A 27,363-nucleotide genomic window follows, 5' to 3' on the forward strand; every position below is an offset into this window, starting at 1 on the left:
CTGATAAATGCCCTCTATATTAGTGTCACATTTATAGAGTAAATGCCTCCCGAGTAAGTAATACCTATTTCTATGAGGTAAGTCCATGAATGACTTCAGAGTCCAGAAATATTTACGTGCAGCTATAATGTGACAAAATAAGAATGTGCAGCTGTCTGTATTTCACATGATGAGCCTTCTTCACCCAGTAACATACAGGAGGTTGCTGGGATCAGGTACAGATGTAAAGTGATATTCCTATTGCTTTTTCTTAGTCAGGATTGAATGATGACAGGTGTGGTTTATTGATACCTGTAACGTGACAGAATGTTGAAAAAATGTGATTATTCTGGAGGAGTTTTTTCAAGTATATTTAACCCGCATTATAGTATATTTTTCCTATTATTTTCACATGGGGATCCTGCCCGTAACATACCGTATTTATCGGTGAATAACACGCGCCGGCGTATAACACGCGCCGGCGTATAACACACGCCCCAAGTTCAGGAGGGAATTTTAATTTTAACATTTAAATGCCCATCAATGCAGCCTTATCAGTATTCATTGCAGCCTTGTCAGTGCAGTCTTGCCCCAGTGCAGCCTTGTCAGTGTGGCCTTGCCCCAGTGCAGCCTTGCCAATGCAGCCTTGCCCCAGTGCAGCCTTGCCCCCAGTGTCCATCGCAGCCTTGGATGAATTAAAAATTGGCGCCGCTGAGATTGCCGCCGAGACTTGCTTGAGCAGAGCGAATGCCGCCGAGATCGCAGGGACTGGGCGGAGCCGAGATGCACATAGCCGAGTGTACTCACCTCTTCTCGGATCCACTCAGTCACGCCCAGTCCCGCCCTATGATGGACATAACACAGGTCCAATGGGGGGACTGGGCGTGACTGTGAGCGGAGCGGAGTGCACTCGGCTATGTGTATCTCAGCAGCGATCGCTGGTGGGGATTGGTGGGGATTGGCATATAACACGCACCCATGATTTTCCCCTGATTTTAAGGGGAAAAAAGCGTGTGTTATACGCCGATAAATACTGTACTTCCTGTTGTAGGGTGGCAAAACATAATCACTGTACTGTATTTATGGAGAAGTAGCATTGTAATCCTAGGCTGCTGTCCTTATTTGGGCTACAAACACCTCCCCCTCTCCTCATCTCACCTCCATTACATAGGAAGGAGGTGTCCTTTAGTCAGTGTTGCCAACCAATTTACTGGCACAGCCAAGTCTTTACTGGCATTTTCAGAAGTTACAAAATTACAGTTTTAATCCCAAATGGCAATATTTAGGCTACAAACAAGTACAATATGCAATGGGATTTAAGGTAGATATTAAGGCAAAAAACATATTTTTTATTTTATTTTCAATATAGTAAGTAAGTTACACAGGGACGGGGCTCCGGAGGGCAAAAAATTAGAATGGGCAGGCACATACACATGAAATGAGGGGAGAGAACACAAGTGCCTTCTAAGTGTAGCATGTATGTGGTTTATAACAGGTAAAAAAGAGTATTACTCACAAAGATATTAAAATCACAAGCATGTAGCGCTTTTAGTAAGATCCTCAGTATTACTGTCCTGGGAGTGTCCGATGAATGTAGAAATCTATGTTTTCTCATTCGGGTAGCTTCGGTGGACTCCTTTGCTTCCTAGGTCCCTGGAATGCACTGTCAGGCTGCCATGACGTCACTTCCAGGATGTGATGTGCAGATGTTGGCAACGCATTTGCGGAGCATGCACTCCTTCTTCAGGCCACCCTGAAGATGCCTGAAGATTGAGCACATGCTCCGCAAATGCGTCGCCAATGTCTGCACTTTACATACCGGAAGTGACATCACAGCAGCCCAACAGTGCGCTCCACAGACCCAGGAAGCAACGGAGTCCACCAATGTGATACGATCCTGGAGACACAGCTTTGTACATTCACGGCCCCCCCGGACAGTGATGCTGAGGATCTTACTAAAAGCGTTACATGCTTGGATTTTAATATCTTTGTGAGTAATACTCTTTTTTACCTGTAATAACCTCCATACATGCTATGCTTAGAAGGCGTTTGTGTTCTCTCCCCTGTTATCTTCTAGAGTTGCTTCTTGCTCCAACACTGAGCTGCCACTACAGTGAGCATTTTACATGGATTTAACTTACTTTTAAGGAATTTTTGAACTGTCATTATTCCTACTGAGAACTCTAGGCTCCTACTCTGTACCTACTTTTTGCGCCAATATTTGTTTGTTATTACACACACATGAAATGAACTCTTGCAGTGACACTTACAGCAGTGTGCAGCAGCACAGATGATGATGACACCTCACCGACACAACACGTCCCCTCCTGAGTCACAGTGACTGTCTGTTTCCATGCCAGGTGATCCCTTCAGTCCACTTCAGTCCAAACAGCACTGACAGTCCCACTCTCGGCTTGCCTTTCTTCCGTGCCCTAGACCCGCACACAAGGCTCTGGCCGCTCCGCTCCCTTGCACCATGACATCACGCGACACGGTTAGGCACTGTCTCTGCCAGACACGCCCCCTCACCTGAACACACTGTAGCAGGCACTAGGATAGTCTCGGCTGGCTACAGACTGGAACAGCGCATGAGCTGAACGCCACAGCCACATTTTTAACTGGCAGCCTTTTCCTGTCACTGGCATTTACTGGCAGGAGAGAAGTGCCCTTTTTTTTAATGACTGCCACTAAAAATACTGACAGTTGGCAACACTGCCTTTAGTTCACACAAGACAGATGGGAAGGCTGATTTAATTGTTTGTTTGATATTTTGGTTCAGTGCACAAAATGTTTACAAGGATGCAAGATTTCAGGCAAGATCAGGTATTTTGTTTGTATTTACAGAAATATGTTAAGTCTGAAAATGGTAAATTAAAGGAGAAGTCTAGCCTGAGCTCGTTTGGCTGGGCTTCTCTTATGGGTCACAGGAGTTTTGCACTCCTTTGAGCCATTTTCAGCAGAGAGCGGTCTGAAGTCCGCTCTCTGCTGACATCACCAATATCAGTCCAGGCACCGCATCATCCCAACTCTAGGAGTCTGGATCCGCCAGGTGCCTGGACTGATAGCCGTGTCAGCCTCTCAGCATGCCCCCCCAAGCTCAGCGCTCCAGTGAGCATGGAGGAGCAGAGCGGAGAGCAGCTGATTGACAGTCAGCAGCTCTCTGCTCAGGGAGCTGAGAGAACCGAGCCATCAGCGATGTTGATTGCTTAGTTCTCAGTGAAGAGGAGCCGGGGGACAGATGCTGCATCCACCTAGGTAAGTATGAATCTGCAGTAACTCCCATATTCTCTCTTTTAATGCAGCTTAACATCTAGAAATAATGACTAGTAAGCTGTAAATTTCTGTTCTTGTCCTTTATGAAGGCCAACATATACTTTAACTCATACTTCCACCTAGTGACTGTTGACATGGTTTCTGCTATTTAGTGAAAGTCCTGGGGTGAAACAGGGTACCCCTTGGACAACACTGAATTGTCAGTTAGGGCAGTGTTTCTCAACTCTAATCCTCAAGGTGCCCCAACGGGTCATGCTTTCAGGAGTTTCTTCAAAAACGGCTGTGGTAATTACTAAGTCAGTGAAACTGACAGTGGCGGAACTTTCAGGGTCGCAGCAGTCACACTTTCTATTGGGCCCTGCCGTTCTGCCACTGTGAGGGAGGCCCCAAGACCCAGCATTTCCCCCTGCACCCCTGGCTTTCAGTTTGAGATGCAGTGGGGTGAGATGGGAGGTGCCGATCGGCAGCTCTATGGTGCCCGCGGGATCTCCCTGGGGCTATTGGTTCTCCTCCCAAGTATATACAGTGGAGAGGGGAGAGGCCTCTGACCCAGGCATGTATCAGTTTCACTCTTCAGTGTGCAAGTGAGTCACTCTGCTTGTACACTGTTACTGATACATGCTCAGGTCAGAGGCCCCTCCCCTCTCCACTGTATACACTCGTTAGGGGAACTATTAGCCCCAGGGAGATCCCGCTGTCCATGAACACCAAAGAGCTGTCAATCACCCCCACCCACCTCCCCCCAGAGATGTGCTGGGGGTTGGAGGTGCACAGACAGCGGAGACCAGCCAGGTACAGAAAAACCTCGGGAAAGGGGGGGGGGCAGCTGTTTGGGGACCCTGATGTAAGGGAGAGCTCTCTTGGAACACTGATGTAAGGGGGAGGCTCTCTGGGGACCCTGATGTAAGGAGGGACTATCTGGGGACCCTGATGTAAGGGGGGGGCTCTCTGGGGACCCTGATGTAAGGAGGGGCTCTCTGGGGACCCTGATGTAAGGAGGGGCTCTCTGAGGACCCTGATGTAAGGAGGGGCTTCTCTGGGGACCCTGATGTACGGGCGGATCCGCACTCAAATATGCGACTATTTATATATATATATATATATATATATAAATAATACATACATACACACACACGCATGTATATTATATACAGATGTATGCCCGCCCAAGTGTATGACCTTCTTTACTTTCCTGCCCTGGGCTCTAGCCCGAGATCTTTTGTAGACCTAGCAATGCCCCTGGTGGGGGCCCTTTATGGTTTCTTGCATCAGGGCCCTGAAGATTGAAGTTACGCCTCTGGAAACTGATCAAATCACCTGTGCAAAATAATAGAAAGCCTGAAAACATGACCTGTTGGGGTGCCTTGAGGACTGGAGTTGAGAAACACTGAGTTAGGGGCTATGCAGAAAGCTGTTTTATTTAAAGGTCTAGGTTAGTCGCTGACGCTGTCTTGTTTTAAATAGATCTGTTAAAAGCTAATGCAACATCATGTGCAACAGTACAAGCATACTCCAAAAGCAAAAGTACACAATAAGGTTTATTTACTAAAGCTGGAAAGTGTGAAATTAGGCTCACTTCTGCATATAAACCAATGAGCTTCCAGGTTTTATTACCAAAGCTTAATTGAACAAACCAGGGTTAGAAGCTCATTGTATTCTATGCAGAAGTAAGTCTGATTTTGCACTTTTCTGCTTTAGTAAATAAACCCCATTGCGTACTTAAAAGTGGGGTATGCCTATATTAAATATTTAGGAAACAGTGGGGTTGATTTACTAAGGGCAAATAGACTGTGCACTTTGCATGAGCAGTTACATTATTTTCCTCAGAAGTTAGTAAATGTGGAGAAGCTCTGCTCGTTTCCATCATTCAATCATGTGCAAGAAGAAAACGCTGTTCTCTTTTTTTTTTTCTTGCACCTCATTGAGGAAAAGTGAAGCTTCGCCACATTAACTAAGCTCTGTGGAAAATGAGTGCATCTGCACTTGCAAAGTATACAGTTTATTTGTCTTTAGTAAATAAACCCCAATGTATTTTAAGCTTTCTAAAACTAAAATTAACCTGTACTGTGTACCATAAAGCCCTGGATTTAGGTGGTGGGAGGCATAGTAAAACTAACAGGAATACTGACTACAGGGATACAATTTGAACTCACGGTGCCTAAAATAGATATCAGTGTTGAGTTCAGACACCTTGTTGTGCCTGCAAGGACCTGTATGAGCCTTCCAATCAATCCCTTGGTCTCCTTGTAGTCCCATTGGATTTTAAGTCCAGGATTCGAAATTCTGCCCAAGTTAAGATTAAGCCCCACTCCCTTCTGTCACTAAACCTCATACTGTCAATCAACTGTCAAACCTGCAGACATTTAAGCCCCATGTGCAGCCTAAGTCTAGTATCCAAGAAGCTCTAACAGGGCACACAGATTGATTTTGAAGCCTCAAATTCAGCACTTTGTTTTACCCTGGAAGCTGTTTAGGTCAAATCTGTTTTATATACCATCTTTCTTATATAATTTAACTGACAAAGTTATCCTGACTGATGTGCTAAAAGACACAGCAAAAAAAGCTCAGGCCTAATCCAGCCACTTTTGTAAGTGAGTGTATTCTCAGTCTAGTGTGAATTCATAGAGCTTCCCAGCCATTAAAATATATGTCTTCTTACAGATAAATGAACACACATTACATTCTATATGTATAACTTGAACTTTGCTCTCAAGCATATTCAATACGCTTGCACCGTAGACTGAAAAGCTTTTATGAAAATGGTTTTGCCCAGCTATACAAATTTAAATATTAGAATAAATAACACGGTTGTACTGTGTTTAGTATGGTTCAGCAGAGAAAATTCTTCTGGATAACTGTCTATGAGTACCTTTTATTATATTACTATTGCTTGTGTTTTTTTCCAGCAGATATAAACAAGGTAAACTGGAGTCTTGATTCATCGCACCTTTAAGCTGGGTTCTTTTCCTACAAGAGGATATACATAATCTGTAGTCCAACTTCATGGTAAATGTTTTGTTACACTAATGTTGTGCATGTAAGCATTATATATATATATATATATATATATATATATATATATATATATATATATATATATATATATATATATATATATATATATATATATATATATACTGATAAACACTATGTGCATGACTATAATATTGTAGTACCTCTGTAGACATTTGTGTATTCAGATCTCATGGCAAGTAGTTAAGGTATTTATTTAAAAATAAGAAGATTTAATTTCAGAATTGCTATATACTTATAGAGAAATGCTCAGCCAATAATATTGAAAATTGTTGTTAACAAAAACAATTTAATTATGCAGATTGTGCCTTAATGGAAGAGACAGAAGAATGGCTTATGCCAGAATAAGTGTATGATTTTGATCTGCTGCAACATAAGGTGGATGAAATCAGAAAAGTTAATTTATTTTGGAGTCTCACAATGTGCTCACAGCACTATTAAGTAATATCTAGGGGGTAATATTCTGTATAACAATATACTGTTAATAACAGTTTGGCTTTTCAAATCCCTTCTCAGCTTTTGCCTTCCATTGTCTGTACTAACATCACTTGGAGTTCTTGTACTGGCTAAAGCAAATAAAAAATAAAAAAAACATAGTCATTTAAACCAAAAAGGTATAAGAAAAGACTAGGGTAAATGAAGTAATAAGTCTGAGAACATATTTAAAGTGAAGGTGATTTTAAAGGGTCTGTCGACTCAGCCAACATTTTCTAGACACTGATGAGCTGAATCGCCTATTGGCTCCAGACAGACTACCTCTGCCACAGTTTAGTACAAAGTCACACTTCTGCTGTAGCCAGAAGAACCTCATTTTGAATAATGCAACAAATAAAAAGTCTAGCATGGTTAAAAAGGGTTCCTTTTGTAATATCCACTGCAGGTGAGTCAACCTAGGGGCCTGGATTCATCATTACAGAAAGATATACTGATTCACTCTATAGATATCCTCCCGCAGGTACAGAGCTTTGGTGCCTAACAATTCTGGTTCTGGGAGAGGTCAAGACATTATGCCAAATAATATCTGTTTTCTTATTTAGGGTCAGGAAAGTTCTCATCCAAAGGAAGCTAGAGATGAGTGAGTGTTTCTCTCTTCATTCATTTGCAAATAACACATCTGGAGACAGCATGATATTTTTCACTGTTCTAAAACCATTTAATAAATTAATCATTAGATGAGCCAAAACACGTTTGGTCAGAATCGTTACACAGTGTACACAGTGTCATTTTTGCAAAGATATACATATATAAAATATAGGATAGGTCTATTATAAAATAGACCCCATTTAATTCAACATAATATTTCTGAGGTTTTTAAGGTGAATTCCTCAAGGGTGGTAGCTGTGTCTGCGATTTTCTGAGTCTGTGCCATGTTCAGAGCATGCTTCATGTTGCACAGTTAGAAAATGTGATATGAAATAACTTGTTTGCATGACCCACTAACAGACCACATTGTACGAGCAATACAACAGTGATAGCAGCATGAGGCCGCGTACACACGCGGGGACTGTTCGCTCAACTTTGTCCGCTGAACAGTGTTTCGGCGGACAGTCCGCTCGTGTGTGGGCTTTCAGCGGACAGTTTCAGCGGACAGTCTGCTGAACAAAGTTTTTCGGAAATTCCGAAAAACTGTCCGCTGAAACTCTGTTTCAGCGAACAGTCCCCTCGTGTGTAGGCTTGTTCGTCAAACTAAGTTCCGCGCATGCTCAGAAAGGATTTACACGCCGAAGTTTGCATTGCAGTGTATAGGACGTCGTACGTGCCGTTCACGTCATCGCGCACGGTTTCAGCGGACTGTTCGTTCGTCGTGTGTGGGCAAGTCCGTCCATGCTAATTTTGAGCGGACTGTCCGCTGAAACTGTTTGGCGGACAAAGTTGGGCGAACAGTCCCCGCGTGTGTACGCGGCCTTAGAGAGATCACACTACACAGACCACCAAATGCACTTAGCACACACAGCACACTCTAACATTAGAATCTCCCCAGTATTCAGTTTTTTAATTGGCTAAAAGTGGTTGTAAAGGTTAATTTAAAAAAAATAAAAAATAAACATGTCATACTAACCAGCTCTGTGCAATGGCTTTGTATAAGGCCCTGTCCATTTCTTCTCTTCTCTGTCTGCTCCCATAGCAATCCACAGTGCTATGGGGGGCAGATGTGCGGGCTTGATCCCAAACCAGGCTATGTGTGTCTATAGACACATATAGCATTGCACAGCCCTTTCCCCCTCACAGGATTTTATTGACAGCAGCAGGAATCGGTGGCTTCTACTGCAGCCAAGTCTTCGGTGAGAAGAGGGATGGGGAGAAGAACTGCGGCAGATGGGTACAGCAGTGGATCGGGATTGGGCTCAACGTGCTTTTTTCTGCATTTTTCACACTTTTGGAAAATGCACAACAAGACGAGTGACTGCTACCCGCGTTTGGGATGTCATTAAGAAATAATGACATCACACGCACATCACCTTAGTGCATTATTCACGCATTTGTAGAAACATGGGCAAGAAACTCACAAATCGGCTCGGGGTGCCGACATTGCGGGGTCCCTGGACAGGTAAGTGTCCTTATATTAAAAGTCAACAGCTACAGTATTTGTAGCTGCTGACTTTGAAAAAAAAATTCTAGATGGGAGCTCCGATTTAAAGCTGCCCCAACTGGCCTAGATTTCATTTTTTTTTTTTTCTAGTAGAGGAGAGAGCATTTCTTTCCTCATAGTAAATCTAATTAGTTGATTTAATTTACTTAATCTGAAAAACTGGGAGATTTGTACTAATTCCAATATTTAGGAGTGATCATTTTGTCAACTATGATTAGATATGGAGCAATTGGGGTTATTTTTAAAGGCAATACGTTATTCGAATTTGCAAGGAATTATACCCGTAGCTCAATGTGGTGAAGCTTTGCTGACTTCTATTATGCAATCACATGCAAGGAATATTACTGTTTTTTTTTTTTTCCCTTTGTTTCCTTGCAGGTGGTTGGGAATTCTTTGCAAGATGAGTTTTCATCACAATACCAAAGATAAAGGAAAATTCACTTAGTAGGCATATTCTACAATACCTGACATCTCAAACTCATTACTCACTTGCCAGGTCCTGCCACATTTCTCTGCATTGTTTACAGTAGGTGTGTGGCTGTGTTAGCAACTATTGAAGTATTATCCCCAGGTATAGGACATATTATATTTGGTGACTTTACTGCTGAAAAAGATCCCTGAGTTTGGTGTAGTCCCTCTGGTGTCACTGAGGGGGTGCTGCATACATAGGCATTAGTCCCCTAATGAGTTGCACCTGTTTTTTCTCCTTGCCCTTTTATTCTTGTTGCTCCTGTACAGTAGTACAGGCTTCGCGGGTAACATGTCTGTCTTTACTTCTGCTGCAATAGAAGGCGTTGTACTTGCATGGTGCATGCTTCTTTGGTCTACCTATCCTGCTGGCTCGTTTTAGACAGTTTCCCACATTTTAATGACCTCTTGTAAACTTCTCATTTATTTTTTTGCAGAAGTTTACTGGGAAAGGTATACCAGCAGCATGTGTGTGTTTATACTTTAATTGCATGTAAGCCTGGACCATTGGGGCATTCAGAAGGCCCAAAAATACAATCAGTATGACATAAACATACATAGACATATAAAAGACATAGATATTAATAATATCTTTAAAGTTGGGATTTACATGTTCACATCCTGTTCCTGCCATAAATTGAAAGCTTGGATAATCCTGTGTTTGTAGGCACCTATGGTCAAGCGCCTGGTTTAAAATTGAAGGAAGGCGTTTCTACAATCTCATAGCTATTTGTAACTGTATTTACATCAAATTGTAACACTTGCTCTTCTAAATTGCTTACACTGCAGAAACAATAAAGGATCTTTATTGTTGAAATAATATAATGCTAGTCACAAAAATAATTTGCTTTATTAATGCTTCTAGAAAGTGCAAATATAAGCCCTAATGACTCTGAAACAGGAGAATAGGTGAATTTAAATAGCATGAATGTGGGTTTCACAAGTTTGCAATCTGCTGACCTAAGCCAACACAATGATTGTAAAGCTTGTGGTTGGTAAATTGCCTGTAAATCATTCTAAACATCTTTATAACCGATGTGGACAGGGGGTGTTGGGCAGTTAACCTTTTGAAAAACGATACCTGACTATAAGGAAGGCATGGGGAACTTGAGAGCCTTCTGTAGTGGGCAACCTCATTAGTAACGGGAATGGAAGGTTGCATTCTAATGAATTGACTAACACAGCTTATGTATGCTAGAATAAGAAACCTTACATATCACTAGGTAATATAAATCACAAAAATCATTGCTAAGATGGAAATCTATTTCCAATAACTGTTCAAATTAAATAAAGCATGTTTGCGCTAGTAAAAAGATGTTCAAATAGGCTTACACAGAAAGATTTTTTTTTACTTTAGCTGGTCATACAGTAGTAGAATTTTGGTCAAAAGTTTTCATTTTATGAAGGTTTGTTCAATTTTCTAATTGTTGGTTGGGTCATTTCGATGTTTGCTTTCGACTGCAGTAACAGAATGCAGGATTGAATATTTTTCTCAAATGAATTTCTAACAGTGAATGTTTCATTTTCGTTTGGTAAAGTTCATACACTCCAAAATCGAATGTTAAAAGCAAACAAAATTTGTCAGCTAAGCATTCAATAGTCTGGGCCTGTAAAAAAATACCTCAGTCAAGTTTAAAGCTGTTAAAGGTCACATGAATCTGCTGTTAGTTGATGAGAAGTTATCTCAATAACTCACAACCCTAATTCCATAAAATATGGGAACCATGGCTTAGGCAGGCCATACACGATGCAAATTTCGAACAATGCGTTGAGCGATAAACGGAAGTGGCGCTCACATACAGCATGCGAGTATACCATCAATTAGTTACGTAAATCATACTTCCAAACACTGTTTTCATGCCATTAGAGGAAGTGATGTAATGTTTAACCTTTTAACCACACCTCTACTGGACACACCCCTACTGTACAAAATCAGGTCACGCCATCATGCACAGTTCTGTTTCTTAGGTCAAATCGTCCAACTCTCCCATTAATGATATGACATTTGGACGGTTTTCGTAGAAAAAGCCAACATGTTAGATCAGTCAATTTCGGCTGTCGTACAAAAATCGTGTGTTGAACATACCACACTAACGATATGAAAAACAAATTAGTTTACTTTCGATTTGTATTTTCGTTCGAAATTCGCATTGTGTATGGCCAGCATAAATTACACACTGCTTTCCTTAAACTCTTCTAGTCTGGGAGACTTGTAATTTCTTTTTTTTTTTTTCAAATATATTTTTCATTGAATCCCAGAAAGGGCAGAACCAACACATTGCATTAACAATGTATAAAGATTAATACATTTAGTTACATACTTGTATGTATGTGAGTATGGAGCTGCCTGCTCCTTTTTGCTTTTTCATGAGAACAAGATTAAAGATACAATAGAAATGTCAATAGGGGGTGGGGGAAGTGAGATGGAGAGAGAAGCCTGGGATGGCAATGGCAGACAGTACAAATATATTCCATAGGCCCCAAGTCTTGGAGTATTTTTCACGTTTCTGCTGTGCTGTAAGTACTAACACCTCCATTTTGTTTATGCCTTCCACTTTGTGAAGCTGATTCACAATAGTCAGTGACATTGACTTTTTCCAATGAAGGGGAATACAGGATTTAGCGGTGTTCAACAGGTGATGTACAAATCATCTTTTATAGATTTTTGCAGAAATAGTTGAGGCATGTAACAAAAAAGGCTGGATCGTCTGGAATTTTGTAGCCTGTGAATTTTTGAGTAATTTTCGCCCAAAAATACTTTAACTTAGGAAAAGACCAGAATATGAAGTAGCGTTCCATTTCCCTCCTGGCATCTCCAGCAGCAATCAATTGTAGTTAGAACTGATTGTGGTTAGTTTTGGATATAATTTATGTAACATATAAGGAGTGTGATACCACCTCATCAAATTTTTAAAATTGGTTTCTTGAATTTTTGTACAAATTGATTATTTTAGGGCAAATCTAATGAAGCTTTGTTGTTGGCCCATTGTGAACTTACGGTTTACCTACGTTTCCCAGTTTCTCATACAAGGTAGGTGTGGTTGTTTGGGGGGAGTGCATAACAAATTGTACATTTTAGATAGGACTTGTGGCAAGGTTCCTTCATCCGAGTAATATTCCTCAAAAGTTGTTAAGCGTCGGCTGAAATTCTGGGGGTTTATAAAGGAATTCAGAAAATGGTATAATTGAAGAGCATTTCAAAAGGGGAGTCAGAAGGGGCCATTCATTCATTATTTTATTTTTTCATCATTCATTATTTTAAATGCTTACGGGAACAGACAGAGATCACCTTCACTCCACAGCCCAGCTCATCTGAACAAATAAGCATTTTTACTTTACGAAAAGGACCTAAAGCTGGACATAAACTAACAGATTTTCTACTTATGTTCGCACAAATTTCTCAGTACATTAACACTGAAATATACTCTATTGCTATATAGGGAACTTTTAAGTATTCACAAAAATCCTTGCCTAAGTAGAACTTCCATTCTAATGTCCCTAGTAATTTTTTTTCATGGCTGGATTTAAGCTGAAGTTTAATAATTTTTTGGGGTTGGGATACAGCACCAAACACATTTGGGTTGATTTACTAAAATTAGAGAGTGCAAAATCTGGTGCAGGTGTGCATGGTAGCCAATCGGCTTCTAACTTCAGGTTGTTCAACTAAGACCCCTTTCACACTGGGGTGTTTTTCAAGCGCTTTAGCGTTAAAAAAAAAGTGTAAAGCACTTGAAAGAAGCCTCATCTGCAATCCCAATGTGAAAGCCCAAGTGCTTTAAGAGCCCTTTCACAATACCAGCATCCGAAAAACGCTTGCAAAGCGCTGCTTAAACTAGCAGTGCTTTACCAGCATTTTTCGAGTGCTATTGGGGCGCTTCTAACCCCTGCTAGTGGCCAAATAAAGGGTTGAAAGCGCCCACAAATCGCTGCTGCCAAAAGCGATTTCCAGTCGCTTTTCAGGCATTTTGCAGGTGCTTCCCATTGATTGATTGAATGCAAATGAACACAGGTGTGAATGGCGCCTAAGGCTTGATTAAAGATAAAGTTCACTTTGCTGAATTTAACAGCAGATGCTTAAAAACTAGCACATATAAAGCTCTGCTTATTATATAAATATTGTCCAGAGGTCATTGGCTCTGAAATTAAGTGTCCAGCTGTTTTTTTTGTTTTTTTTTAGTTTAGGATAGAGTAGCGAAGAAGAGGAACCTCTTTTGGATTCTACTGCCATCTGGGACACCATTAGATATATTTCTCCTCACATACTGTCCCATGATTGAATCTGATTGCATTATGAAAATGGGGTTTTAAAATTTCTCACACATGTAGAATGGCGCCAACATTTTTTTACATGTTACATGTTTAGAGTTACAGAGAAGGTCCAGTGCTCTCGCGCTAATGATCATGGTGTACAGGCCCTTCTTTAATATAGATTGGACCCTGGGCAAAAATTTTCTTGGCCCCCCCCCAAGCAATTTCCCTCTCCGCCTACTCTGAGGCCGCGTACACACGGGCGGACTGTTCGCCCAACTTTGTCCGCTGAACAGTGTTTCAGCGGACAGTCCGCTCGTGTGTGGGCTTCAGCGGACAGTCTGACGAATAAAGTTTTTCGGAATTCCCGTAAGACAGTCCGCTGAAACTTGGTTTCAGCGGACAGTCCGCTCGTGTGTAGGCTCGTTCGACAGACTAAGTTTCGCGCATGCCCAGAAAGGATTTACAGGGCGGACAGGGCGGAAGTGCTCGGTCTTGTAAAACTAGTGTTCGTATTGAAGCTAGCATATTCGTCATGCTGCTAATTTTTGTGGTTTTTTAATATAGCCCGTTCTTTTCTTCTTCGTAATGCAAGAAAAGTGAAGTAGCTTTGCTGCTTATATTCACACAGAGTTATACCACATGTTTTTATTCATCCTCATCCTATGATTAATCTTCCAATTATCGAAAAAATATATTCAAAATGTAAAAAAAAAAAAAAAAACCCCCCAAAAAAACAAAAAAACAAAAACAAAAAAAATAAATAAAATATATATATATATATATATATATATATATATATATATATATATTTATTAAAAAAAAAATATATAATTTATCTATTACTATATATTTTTGGAACTACTATTGTCATTTTTTTTTTGTGGGGGGGGGGGGGGGGGTTGAAACAAGATGGACTTGCATTTTTTTTGGCCAAGCAGGACTATGCAAGTAGAGATAGATAGATAGATAGATAGATAGATAGATAGATAGATAGATAGATAGATAGATAGATAGATAGATAGATAGATAGATAGATAGATAGATAGATAGATAGATAGATAGATAGATAGATAGATAGATAGATAGATAGATAGATAGATAGATAGATACCCAAACCAGCATTTTAGCTTACACATGATTGCATGTTCAAAATCAGCAGAGCTTCCCCTCATTTCAAATGTTAAGCCTCAAATTTACAGCGACTGCACTTCCAAGTGCACTTGCAGTGCTTTAAAAATTGCACTTGAAGTTGTAAATAACCCCCAGAGTCTTTTGACATGTATCTGCCTACTCACAAATAAACTTTGTTTTTTAAGCCAAAAAAAAAAAAACATACAATATTTTTTTGAAATAATAAAGTTTTATTTTTCCTCAGAACAAAACTAAATCAAGAGGGAGGCAACACTGGAGACAATTTTGACGTTTGTGAAGCCTTTTGTCCCCCAGGCACACATCAAGTGAGTGGCCACCAAAATTCCGAACCTGTGTAGCATGTAAATAGGGAGCACAACCAGGTCCTAGAATCCCAAAGACCAGGAACAGCAGCAGATGAGATCTATGTCCCCAGACTGTGGTACTACAACAGCCTGCGTCTTCTTTCAGAGCAGACTGAAGCCAGGCAGTCACTTGCGACTCTTCCGTCTAGCCTTCCCTCCACGCGTCGCTGGAGGCTGTGCCTCTGGTGGTGGACTTGTGGTAGGAGGAGGAGGAGGAGGAGGAGGAGGAGCAGTAGGGTCTGCGTTATAAAGCTTGGTGGTGGGTGTGAGCTCACCCTTCAGACCCCGTTGGATGGCATCAAAAAATATTGCTTCACACAAGTTGCGCTGTGGTTTGTCCATTTCAAGTAGCTTACTAGCCAGATAAGTGCCATAGGCCTCCTCAGGATTGGGGGGTTTGGACAGAACTTGTGTGGCTTGGCGTATAAGCGCCAAGGACTCCTCCTCTGTACGTGTCATCCTCCTGGGCATTTTGCTGGCTAGGCGGAGGGGAGGGACCTGGCTTTCAGTCCGACTCCTGCTGGGCCCAGCTAGCTCTTGTGTGTGGCTGGTCCCGGCCTCCTCCTCCATACCACTGGTCCCGGCCTCCTCCTGGGTGAGCTCATCCTGTGTAAAAAACAAAGAAATCAATAAATAAAATATGTCTATATTTTGAAATCATCAATCACTAACAATTTTACAGTTCTCACTTGCAAATACATTTGTCTTGAAATACAAAAGGCTATCATTTTGACACCATCATTTTTCCATCAGTTCACCAAGATTTGAGCCACATTTGTGTAAACTACTGTATCCTTCTATCTAATTTAATTTGTGATGAAATCCTAGATTTGGAAGCAATTCAAACATTGAACTTTACATCATTAATATTTGAGCAATCCAAACTTTAGAAACTAAAATATACCTGGCTCCAGCTGGGCGCATCAACTTCGTCCAGCAAGGAAGGGTCTGGATCTTCCAGGGATGGCTCACCTGAGGTGGAGGGAAGGGTGGAGGGACGGGTAGACGGAAGAGTCGAAAGTGACTGCCTGGCTTCTGACGTGTCATCCAGAAAACGCAGCCTGTCATAATACCACAGCTTAGGTACATAGACCTGACCTGCTGCTGATCCTGATGTTTGGGACTCTAGGATCTTTCTGCGTTCCCGCCTATACACGCTACGCAGGTTCTTAATTTTGGCGTTCACAAAGTCAGTGTCTGCCTGGGGGAGTCGGGTTTTCACAAACGTCAAAACTGTCTCCAGTGTCTTCTTCCGGGCAGCACGGCTTGAATATTGGGGGTGTTTTGAATCCCAAAGACTACTGTGCGACTCAATTAAATCCAGAAATGTTGAGAGGAAGGCCTCCTCCTTAAAGGGGTCTGGGGTATACCTTTGCATTTTCTGAAAAACAAAAAAAGAAAAAAAAAAATACCCCAAAAAAAAAGTCAGACCAAATGCACACTATATTGTGACAATGTAGGCGAGACACACACTACCACACACGCTACCCCCCCACATACACACTACCCCACACACACACACTACCCCTCCCACACACACACACTACCCCTCCCACACACACACACTACCCCTCCCACACACACACACTACCCCTCCCACACACACACACACAAACACTACCCCCGCCCTCCCCCCACACACACACACACACACACTACCCCTCCCACACACACAAACACTACCCCCCCCCCCACACACACACACACACTACCCCCCCCCCCCTTATACACCCACCTCCACCCCCACACTACCACACAAAACACCAACCCCACTCAACCACCAATCCACATAAAAAACAATTAAACATCAATAAGATTAAATTTCAATATACACATTCCTAACGCAGGCTTTAAATTAAACGAAAATAAAACGATAACTATCTTACCGTCGCGTGTAGCACTCGCTGCTTCCGTTCGGACAATCGTACGGCCACGCGGTTACGCTTTATATATTGCGCATGCGTTCAGGCTCCGCCTGCGTCGCCCGCCCCTGACGTTCCTTGCGACCGTATTTCCCCGCCCCTTTTATCCTCGTTCCGCTGTGGGTGAATGATAGGTGAAAATGGCAGACGCAAATTCAACGAGCAGCGTGAGCAGCGCGGAGGAAAGCCATGGACCCCATGCTTCCGGAGCAAGGAGGAGATATAAGGCCACCAATATGGCCTTTGAAGAGATGGTGGAGATGGTGGCTATATTAAGAAGGGAGGACTATGATGGGGAAAATGGCCCGTACCCAAAACCCAATGTCCGGAAAAGCGGCATCTTGGATGAGGTCGTCACAATTTTGTACAACAAATTTGGGGTACGAAGAGGCAAGGACCAGCTCCGAAAACGATGGTCTGACATCAAGTCCAGGGAGCCGGAGCAATATCATCGCATCAAAAAGGCCCTGAAAAAAAGTGAGTAAACGCCGCGTGACTGTCGGACATAATCGTTCGTGTAGGTATTCTATGTAAATCTGGCGGATTTAATCGTAATCGTTCGTATAGGTATTGTATTTAAATTTGGCGGATTTGATCGTAATCGTTTGTGTAGGTATTCTATGTAAATTTGGCGGATTTGATCGTAATCGTTCATGTAGGTATTGAATGTACATCTGGCGTATTTACTCGTAATCGTTCGTGTAGTTATTGTATGTAAATCTGGCGGATTTGATCGTTCGTGTAGTTAATAGTTCATGTAATGAGCGCATATGGTTGTTCGTATATGTGGGCGTAAATAGCATGAATTTGTATATGGTGTAAATTTATCTGGTGTTGGATTAGATTTTAATTAGTTATTAATTTTTTTGTATTGTTCATGATAAACTGAATTGTCACACTCAGTTTCTAGGATATAAATTTTTAAAAAAGTTTCATAAATTTATTCAGTGCAATGTAGACTCAATTAAAAAAATGAGATAGATAGATAGATAGATAGATAGATAAAATGCTGGTTCAACATCTGGACTGGGAAACATTTAGTGTAGTTTGGGACATCATAGAACATTTTTTGACATAATCACACACAGGTACTCCAGGGGATGATTCGAGTGTGTCCGTCTGTGAAACTTGGACAAAAGATATAAAGTATCACAGTTTGGTTAAAGGCTAGGTTCACATTGCTGCAATGTACGAGATCAAATGTGATTTGCACCGCACTGCAGTGCAAATCACATGTGATCTCTGTGTGATGCGATTTCAGCCATACATATAGTATGGCTGAATTCGCATCGCATCCGGCCCAAACTTGTACATGGCCCTTTTTTTAGTCCACAGCCGAATCGGATCACATGGGTGTTCACACCATGTGGTCCGATTCCTGTCCGAGTTTAAAGATTGCACTGTGATATGAGAACTAATTTGGAGGTGTCAATAAAACTTTACACTGATACTCCCAGCAGGTCACATAGGGCAGTGCGAACTGCCTCCGGGAGGCATGCGATGCGTGAAACCACAGTAGATTTGCAGCGTTCGCACATCGCAGCAGTCTGAACACAGCCTAACTAAAAAAAATTCATTTTAATGATGTATTAAACTAGGAGCTTGTAATAACCAGCTAATAATTGTACACCACTTCAAACCAATGTTTCATATTCAAATTTATGAACTCAAATATCACTATGCTTAAAAGTATCCTTTTTTTTTTTTTTTCATTCTCATAGGGGAACAAAGACTCAGACAAGAGGCGGAGCAGCCCAGGACCCCCCGACCTCGCCAGCCTGATTGGGCAATTAGCCCCAGCCCCGTGTCGGTGATGGAGCCATCCAGCCCCGTGTCGGTGATGGAGCTTCCCAGCCCCGTGTCCGAGCTGGAGCAGCCAAGCCCAGGGCTAGATGTGGAGGAGGAAGAGGTGGTGGAGATACGCACCCCACAAAGTGAGTGTCTGACAACCCAGCTTAAGGTAAACAATTAATGGCTGTATATGTTAACCAATTTTTTATCTGCACATGTTTTTAGGTGATGATCTGGTTGTGGAAGGACAACAAGCTGCAGAGCCGTTTTCGAGCGACAGTGCCCAGAGGCTGATTGGGCAGATCATGGCCTGGAATGGCAGGATGGATTTAATGGAGAACAACATCCATGCCATGCAACACCAAATTCATGCCATGCAACATCAACTGGACACTATGAGGCAGGAAATGAAGAACATGATCGATGTTTTAGGGAGAATCTAAGCCCCTTTTCCCTAAAACACAATCGATCATGTTCTTCATTTCCTTGCCAAAAAGTTTTTAATGTTTTTACAAGATTGTTTTTAGAGGCCAAATTTTGAAGATGCACACGGTGTGTCAACATGTGCTATGTGCCATCAGAGGATCACAATGGACGCATTTGGTGTTTGCAAACCCTTCCTCATTCTAGTATGTGAGAGGAAGGGATTGCACACACCAAACACGTCCATTGATCACTCATGATGGTACATAGCACACGTTGACATTACCAATTTTTGGTGTGCATCTTCAAAATTTGGCTTTACCCCTTGTTTTCTGTAAATAGTTAAAAATTTGATTTTATGTATTTTTTTTATAATTTTATTGTATATATATATATATATATATATATATATATATATATATATATATATATATATATATATATATAGATATAGATATATATATATATATTTATATGTTTCCAAAAAAAAACTAAAAAATGACAAAAAAAAAAAATATATAAAAAAATAAAAATATATAAAAAAGAGGCACTGGTTGGAATGTGCACTATTTAAAAATTCCAAAAAAAAGATGTGTGTGTGTGTGTGTGTGTCTACTTCTTTCAATACTCAATACCAGTTTGGGAAGTCATTTTGTGTTTTCTGTCACAAAGGGCCTTATTTCCTATTGTCAAAAAACACTTTGCTATACAAATGCACTAGGACAGGAATATGCAATTAGTGGAAATCCAGCTGTTGCAGAACTACAAGTCCCATGAAGCATAGCAAAACTGACAGCCACAAGCATGAGACCCAGAGGCATGATTAACTTGTAGTTTTGCACCAGCTGGAGGTTGGCCAATTGCATATCCCTGAATTAGGACAATGTAGGAGACAAGCAACGTGAAAAGCAAACAAGAACCAAACTTAAAAATTTGAACAGACAATACATATTTCACGAAAAATACATTTTTATTGGTCAGCTGGCATTGGAATAGCCCCCCTACCATTAAAATAGCTGACATAGCGGTCACGCACCTCACGTGCTGTTTGGGGGGCTAAGCCAGGAAGGGCTTGATCCAGCCCTGTCAGTTCTGGAAATATTAGTCCGGCCTCAGGCCCAATAGGCTGCAGGTACTGGTTACCTGAAAATTTACGTAGAAAATTGTGCAGAATGCAGCAGCACAGAATCACATAGTTCAGTTTATATTCTGCAAGGTTGATCGCTGTCAGTAACAGAAGGAACCGGCTGGCCATAATGCCAAAGGCACTCTCCACAACCCTTCTTGCTCTGGCCAGCCAGTAATAAAAAACCCTCCTCTCCGGGGTGAGGGTCCTTTGGGGGAAGGGTTTCATAAGATGTTCACTCAGACCGAACGCTTCATCAGCCAGAAACACAAACGGTAGACCCTCCACATTCTCGGTGGCAAGTCCAGGCCACCAGTGATAAGACGGTGGCAGAACTTGGTCTGCCTAAAGACTCCTCCGTCAGACATCCGGCCGTTCTTCCCCACATCCACATAAAGAAAGTCACATTGTGCCGACACCACCGCCATTAGCAACACACTATGGAACCCCTTATAATTCCAATAGTAGGACCCCGAATGGGGTGGGGGCACAATCCTCACATGTTTCCCGTCGATTGCCCCTCCGCAGTTGGGAAAGTCCCAACGGGCAGCGAATTGGGAAGCCACAGTCTGCCATTCCTGTGGCGTGGAAGGACACTGGGGAGTCAAACACAGGAAAAAAAAAAAATAGTCATTAAATAAAAACAATTCATAACAAATAAAACACCAAGCCCCAATATAGCACGAACTCGTTCCCGAGTACGTCCACTCTCCATGGCTTTGAAACGGTCGGCTGGACAGACAAGCTCAACTGAATGCACTGAAGAACCGCCAGACCTATGAAGAACGACCTGAAACCCAGAAACGAGCGGACCAGAAGCGCCTAATAACAGGTACAACTGATCCACGCGTACCGAAAGACAGATATAAACCTCACAGGTAGACTGCGCCGCAGTGAACGGACAAATTAAGCTGAAGTCTGAAAAGCGCGAATCGTCTCTAACCAAACTTCTACTAACGCAAAGTCAGCAGAAGGAGCCCAAAGGGTGCTTTGCTGTGTCTTGGACTTCCTATTTCTAGTCCCGTCGTACGTGACGTACGTCATCGCGCACGCTTTCAGCGGACTGTTCGTTCATCGTGTGTGGTCAAGTCCGTTCATGCAAATTTTGAGCGGACTGTTTGTCGGATTGTTTGACGAACTAAGTTGGGCGAACAGTCCGCCCGTGTGTACGCGGCCTGAGACATACAATAAATAGCAGCAGTTTTCCGTATCAGATTAGGCAGCAATTGCGATTGGTTGCCAGCAGTTACAGCATATCATTACTGCTCACTGATTAGTTGCTAGAGGTTACAGCACATCACCTCCTCACAGCGGGGGAGCATTATATACATAGGAATGCCACCTTTATTTACATATCAATGCCACCAGCCGCAGCTATTTACTCAGTATTGTCACCGCTATTTACATACGAATGCCGGTTATTTACATGTAAACACAGGGTCTGCAGGTGAGTCATCTGCACACAACAATAGGGCAGAGCTGGGCAGCATTAGTACCAGCACTTCACACTGAGATATTGGGACACAGTACAGGAATAAAACTTCAAGGGACAAGGCTATTTACACCTGGATAGTTGGCAAGTATGAGGCAGTTGTTTTGGGCCCCACAACAATGACAGGGCCCAGGTCAGCTGCCCCTTTTGCCCTGCCTTAAAGACGGCCCTGGTGGCATATGTAACCTGTGTGTATCTGGCTCTGATACTAACCAATGCCTCAACAGCCACCGACCTCACCGCATGTCCCGGATCCCCAGCACCAACTCCAAAAGACAAGTGGAAATGGTCAGAGTGATATCTAATATAGTGATGCCAGAAGGAGTAGTCGCACATATCAGCCCAGTTCTCCTCCTGTAAGTTTTTTTATAGACAGGGGTTTCCCAAGAGAAATGTCTCTCAGGAGCAGTTCAAGTTTAGAGGTATTAGTCCCTAAATTCAGTGGCTTAAACCCTAATGAGTGTTTGATAGAAACTGTCAAATGGCAGGTCAGTTTGGGTCAGTGAGAGGAGGGACAGCCTCACCAAACTACTCTCCAGTTTCCATCTATTGGTCAAAACAGTACTGTTACTGTTTGATAAAAAACACGTCACTGATAAAACTACCTAGAAAAAGCTTTTTTTCACTGAAATGAATGAGATTGGGATGCTGCTGCTATACAGTAAGCCAAGATCATTATAAAATAAAATAAAATAAAAAAAAAACAATCCCACAGCCACATTTGTGCAGCCAGTGCACACTATTGCCAATGCTGGGACTGTCCATGAAAATCATACTGTTCGATAACATGGATTTTTGTATTTTTCTTGTTGTCCTCGAAAGCCATGAGAACACTTTCTACCTGATGTACAGAATTTGTTTTTGAGTTTTTTTGCATTGGTACATGTCCTCCATGGCAGTAGCAAGTTCGCTAAACCCTTGGAGAATTGAACCTGGGTACATTTGCATCTCCTTATTGGTCAGCAGTGGGGGCTAAACAATGCTAGTTCTATTAGATGAGTACGATGTTGTTCTAGTGCCAGACACACAAAATACCACTATAGAACACTGGACAGAAGAGGATCTGGTTTAAAAAACATTTAATCAGTGAGTGTAATAAGGTGTTATAGAGCATTTATAAAGTAGTTGCCCATGGCATTAGAGCAATGTGGTTGGCATTTGGGCTGTATATGGCTAGAAGTGAGGTTAATATTGTAAGTTGTCACTGCATCATTGATACAAGGGTTGATATTACAATTTTACTGTCTAGCCACAACTTGTATAAACATGAAGAAGTAAAAATAAACTTTAAATTTGCAGTGATATATCTTTTCAAAATGATTGAAGTGTCCCGATTCAAGGCTATAAAAATGAATGCTTCGTTCACTGCAAATATTTTTTTCTGTTGTGAATGATGCCTTGGAAAATTGAGACAATGGCAAAGATTTACTAAAACTGGTGCACTCAGCATCTGGTGCAGATGTGCATAGTAACCAATCATCTTCCAGGTTTTATTGTCAAAGCCTAATTAAACAAGCTGCAGTTAGAAGCTGATTGGTTACTATGCACTGTAGGACCAGACTCTGTGTGCACAAGTTTTAGTATCCCCCCCCCCCCAACATAATGTGATATTATTTCTTCTGGATCTGCATCTGACTCTAAAAAACGCCTGGTATATTATATATAGCACTTCTATAATTTTAAGAACTCAATCTTGACACTCTGGGGTTAATTTACTAAAGGCAAAGACCAAGGGGTTGACTTACTAAAGGCTAGTGCAGTTGCATCAGAGCTTAGCAAATCATGTAAAGCTTCACTTTGCAAAGAATACTCAAGCATGTGCAAGGAAACATTTTAAAAAAATGCATTTTTGCCTGCACATGATTGGATGATGGAAGTCACCCGAGCTTCTGCTCATTTTCTAAGCTCTGGAGCAACTGCTCTTGCAGAGTGCACAGTCTATTTAGCTTTAGTAAATCAACCCCTTGGTCTTCGCACAGCCCTAGTCTTTCCTTTGAAATGGAGAGTAAAATGTATTCATGTATGATGTCACTCGTTTTTGTCAAACATGCACTACACTTTTGATGCTTTGCTAGCCTTTAAAATTGGTATCTGTCAACTGCCTAGTTTGTTTGCATTCCCTGCTGATTTCTTTGAAGTTTTAAGTGCAAAAATATCTAATAATGAAGTTTGTCCTGTATCATTTGCGTGGCTGTGCTGCAAAAATATTTCTGCACTGCAGCATGGAGATCATCCCACCCATCCTACCATAATTTGATCATGTGACAGTTATCTAATGCTTATGAGAAAAACATTTGCCATCAGAACACCTTTATCCTTTTTCCAAGTAATTTTTATTAACTGTAGTGCTAATACAGTGCCTTGCAAAAGTATTTACCCCCTTGGCTTTTTAGCTATTTGTTACATTACAGCCTTTAGTTCAATGTTTTTTAATTCGGAATTATATGTGATGGATCAGAACACAATAGTCTAAGTTGGTGAAGTAAAATTAGAACAATATATACATAAAACTTTTTTTCAGAAATAAAAAACTGATAAATGGCATGAACGTATGTATTCACCCCCTTATGAAGCCCATAAAAAGCTCTGGTGCAACCAATTACCTTTAGAAGTCACATAATTAGTGAAATTATGTCTACCAGTGTGTAACCTAAGTGTTGCATGATCTGCATGATTGTACACACCTTTTTTGAAAGGCCCCAGAGGCTGCAACAACTAAGCAACAGACACCACTAACCAAACACTGCCATGAAGACCAAGGAACTCTCCAAACAAGTAAGGGACAATGTTTGTTGAGAAGTACAAGTCAGGGTTAGGTTATAACAAAAATATCAAAATCTTCGATGATCCCTATGAGCACCATCAAATCTGTCATAACCAAATGGAAAGAACCTGCCAAGACGGCCGCACACCAAAACTCACGGACTGGGCTAGGAGGGCATTAATCAGAGAGGCAGCACAGAGACCTAAGGTAACCCTGGAGGAGCTGCAGAGTTCCACAGCAGAGACTGTACATAGGACGACAATAAGCCGTACACTCCATAGCATTGGGCTTTATGGCAGAGTGGCCAGAAGAAAGCTATTACTTTCAGCAAAAAACAAAATGGCGCATTTTGAGTTTGCGAAAAGGCATGTGGGAGACTTCCAAAATGTATGGAGGAAGGTGCTCTGGTCTGATGAGACTAAAATTGAACTTTTTGGCCATCAAAGAAAACACTATGTCTGGCGCAAACCCAACACATCACATCACATCACCCAAAGAACACCATTCCCACAGTGAAACATGGTGGTGGCAGCATCGTGCCGTGGGGATGTTTTTCAGCAGTCGGGACTCGGAAACTGGTCAGAGTTGAGGGAAAGATGGATGGTGCTAAATACAGGGATATTTTTGAGCAAAACCTGTACCACTCTGTGTGTGATTTGAGGCTAGGATGGAGGTTCACCTTCCAGCATGACAATGACCTCAAACACACTGATAAAGCAACACTTGAGTGGTTTAAGGGGAAACATGTTAATGTGTTGGAATGGCCTAATTAAAGCCCAGACCTAAATCCAATAGAAAATCTGTGGTCAGACTTAAAGATTGCTTCACAAGCGCAAACCATTCAACTTGAAGGGGCTGGAGCAGTTTTGCATGGAGGAATGGGCAAAAATCCCAGTGGTAAGATGTGGCAAGCTCATAGAGACTTATTCAAAGTGACTTGAAGCTGTGATAGCCGCAAAAGGTGGCTCTACAAAGTATTGACTTTAGGGGGTAAATAGTTATGCACATTGAATTTTTCTATTATTTTGTCCCATTTGTTGTTTGCTTCACAATAAAAAAAGTCTTCAAAGTTGTGGGCATGTTCTGTAAATTTAAATGATGCAAATCTTCAAACAATCCATGTTAATTCCAGGTTGTGAGGCAACAAACGCAACAAATGCCTAGGGGGGGTGAATACATTTCCAAGGCACTGTATGTGCCTCGATGAAGAGACCCTACATGGTCCCAAGGATAAAGGTGTGCTGGCAATTTGTATGTTTTTATCTCATGTGGCTGCATGGCTTTATCCATCTGGTTGTTACAGTACCCATTGCTACAAGGTTTAAGTACTGTATGCTGTACAGTATCAATTTGTTTTCTTTGAATACCTTGTCAAAGGTTATCTTTTGAATACTCGCTAAATTAACATTTGTGTTGTATTTTTTTTGTGGTAGCCTTCGCCTTACACATTTTAAAGTATAAAGTTTTATTATTCTTGCAATCGTCATGGAATGTTTATATATGAGGTCTGGGTAAAACATTTGCATTGTAGCAATAGGCGGTGGCCCAAACAATGCATAGGTTAGTGCATTGCAGTGCTATTCATTTTGAATATCACCCCAGTGAGACAACACATGGTAATGCACTACATTGTGTTGCCATGTGTTCCCAAAAAAAGGTCAGGTACAATTTCCTGGGTGCTGGGGTGTGTTGACAACCGATGTTAACATGCAACATGAGTGTGTGTAGTTCATGCACCACACAGTAGTGAAGCTGACAAACACAAAAGTCCCATATGATCTGATTAACTGATGGATTTTCATGTTTCGTCTTTAGCATGTAACACCATGCAATCTCCCTCAGTAAGCTGGGCATTAGGTGGTCCAGGAGCTGATACTATATTTAGATTATTAGTACATACTGATAGCATGACACAAACCCAGGACTGTTTATAAAGATGACACATTGGTTTCAGCAGAATGATTTTGAAAAGAGAATACTTTATGGCTTATATTGGATTTAAATTATGTAATACATATTGTACATAGGATTTAGCTTACACAGTTCCTTGTTAAATGAAGGGTAGATGGGTGTGTAAATAGTAGAAGTTTTTTATCTTTTAAAGTGGAGCTTTCTGTAACTGCACAGGTTTATAAGACTAAATATTTGATATTTCATTTTATAGCAGTAGAATATTTTTTATAAAGCCTTCTAATTTATAAGTGGAAACAATATATAAAGCAAACCTATCATAATGAATATTTTTTTCAGACCATTTAGGCTCTAAAAAAATCCTATTGGATGTTTCCCGAAGCAAAGTAAATATTACCTCTCCAGTAGCCCCGTCTCACTGTGGTCCAGCACTGAAGCATCCATCAGACTCTTCAGTATTTGTCAGCTCCAGGAGCTACAGTACTAAGAAGTGACATCGGAGCTGGTGGACAGGTACTCTTACCTCTCCGGGAGCCCATGTCTCACGCCAATTCTGCAGCATCCGCCGGACTCTTCATCCCACTGAGGGATGAGTACACTAGCATAGAATTAAATATTTTTTAGAGCATGACAGGTTCATTTTAAAGGAGATCTAAAGTCACGGCATACACTTTTATTTTTTTAACATCAATGTAATAATAATACAAGTGATAGTTGTTTTTGACAATCCAATATAAGCTTTTTTGAAAATTCTCCATTCCTGCTCTGTCCGCTGCATATCTGCTGGCTATTTTGCTTAACGACTTCCTGGATTCCCCATGCTGCAGAGAAAGACTCGGGAATC

The 27,363-nt window shown here is 41.4% G+C and overlaps 2 protein-coding genes across 7 annotated transcripts in view; both read left to right on the forward strand.

Moving 5' to 3' along the window:
• The window catches only part of MYPN (myopalladin), a 254,461-nt gene that overhangs the window by 26,154 nt on the left and 200,944 nt on the right, over positions 1–27,363 (forward strand). For 2 of the 6 annotated variants that reach the window (XM_077454256.1, XM_077454263.1), the window contains exons 2-3: positions 6,159–6,258; positions 7,323–7,360. In XM_077454256.1, the coding sequence (XP_077310382.1) occupies positions 6,256–6,258; positions 7,323–7,360 (41 nt within the window). In that variant the 5' untranslated portion in view covers positions 6,159–6,255. Of the gene's footprint in view, positions 1–6,158; positions 6,259–7,165; positions 7,241–7,322; positions 7,361–27,363 lie in introns of all 6 variants that reach the window. The other 4 variants (XM_077454262.1, XM_077454257.1, XM_077454259.1 and 1 more) reach the window with 4 other exon arrangements.
• LOC143929870 (uncharacterized) lies at positions 18,741–19,395 on the forward strand. Its single transcript, XM_077453832.1, has 2 exons — positions 18,741–18,946; positions 19,029–19,395. Exons 1-2 carry the CDS (start codon positions 18,826–18,828, stop codon positions 19,244–19,246), a joined length of 339 nt encoding a protein of 112 aa, XP_077309958.1. The 5' UTR covers positions 18,741–18,825; the 3' UTR covers positions 19,247–19,395.

The sequence above is a fragment of the Lithobates pipiens genome, unplaced genomic scaffold (genome assembly GCF_037356315.1).
Source record: "Lithobates pipiens isolate NorthernLeopardFrog02 unplaced genomic scaffold, aLitPip1_a1.2 Scaffold_25, whole genome shotgun sequence".
In the NCBI taxonomy this organism is placed as follows: domain Eukaryota; kingdom Metazoa; phylum Chordata; class Amphibia; order Anura; family Ranidae; genus Lithobates; species Lithobates pipiens.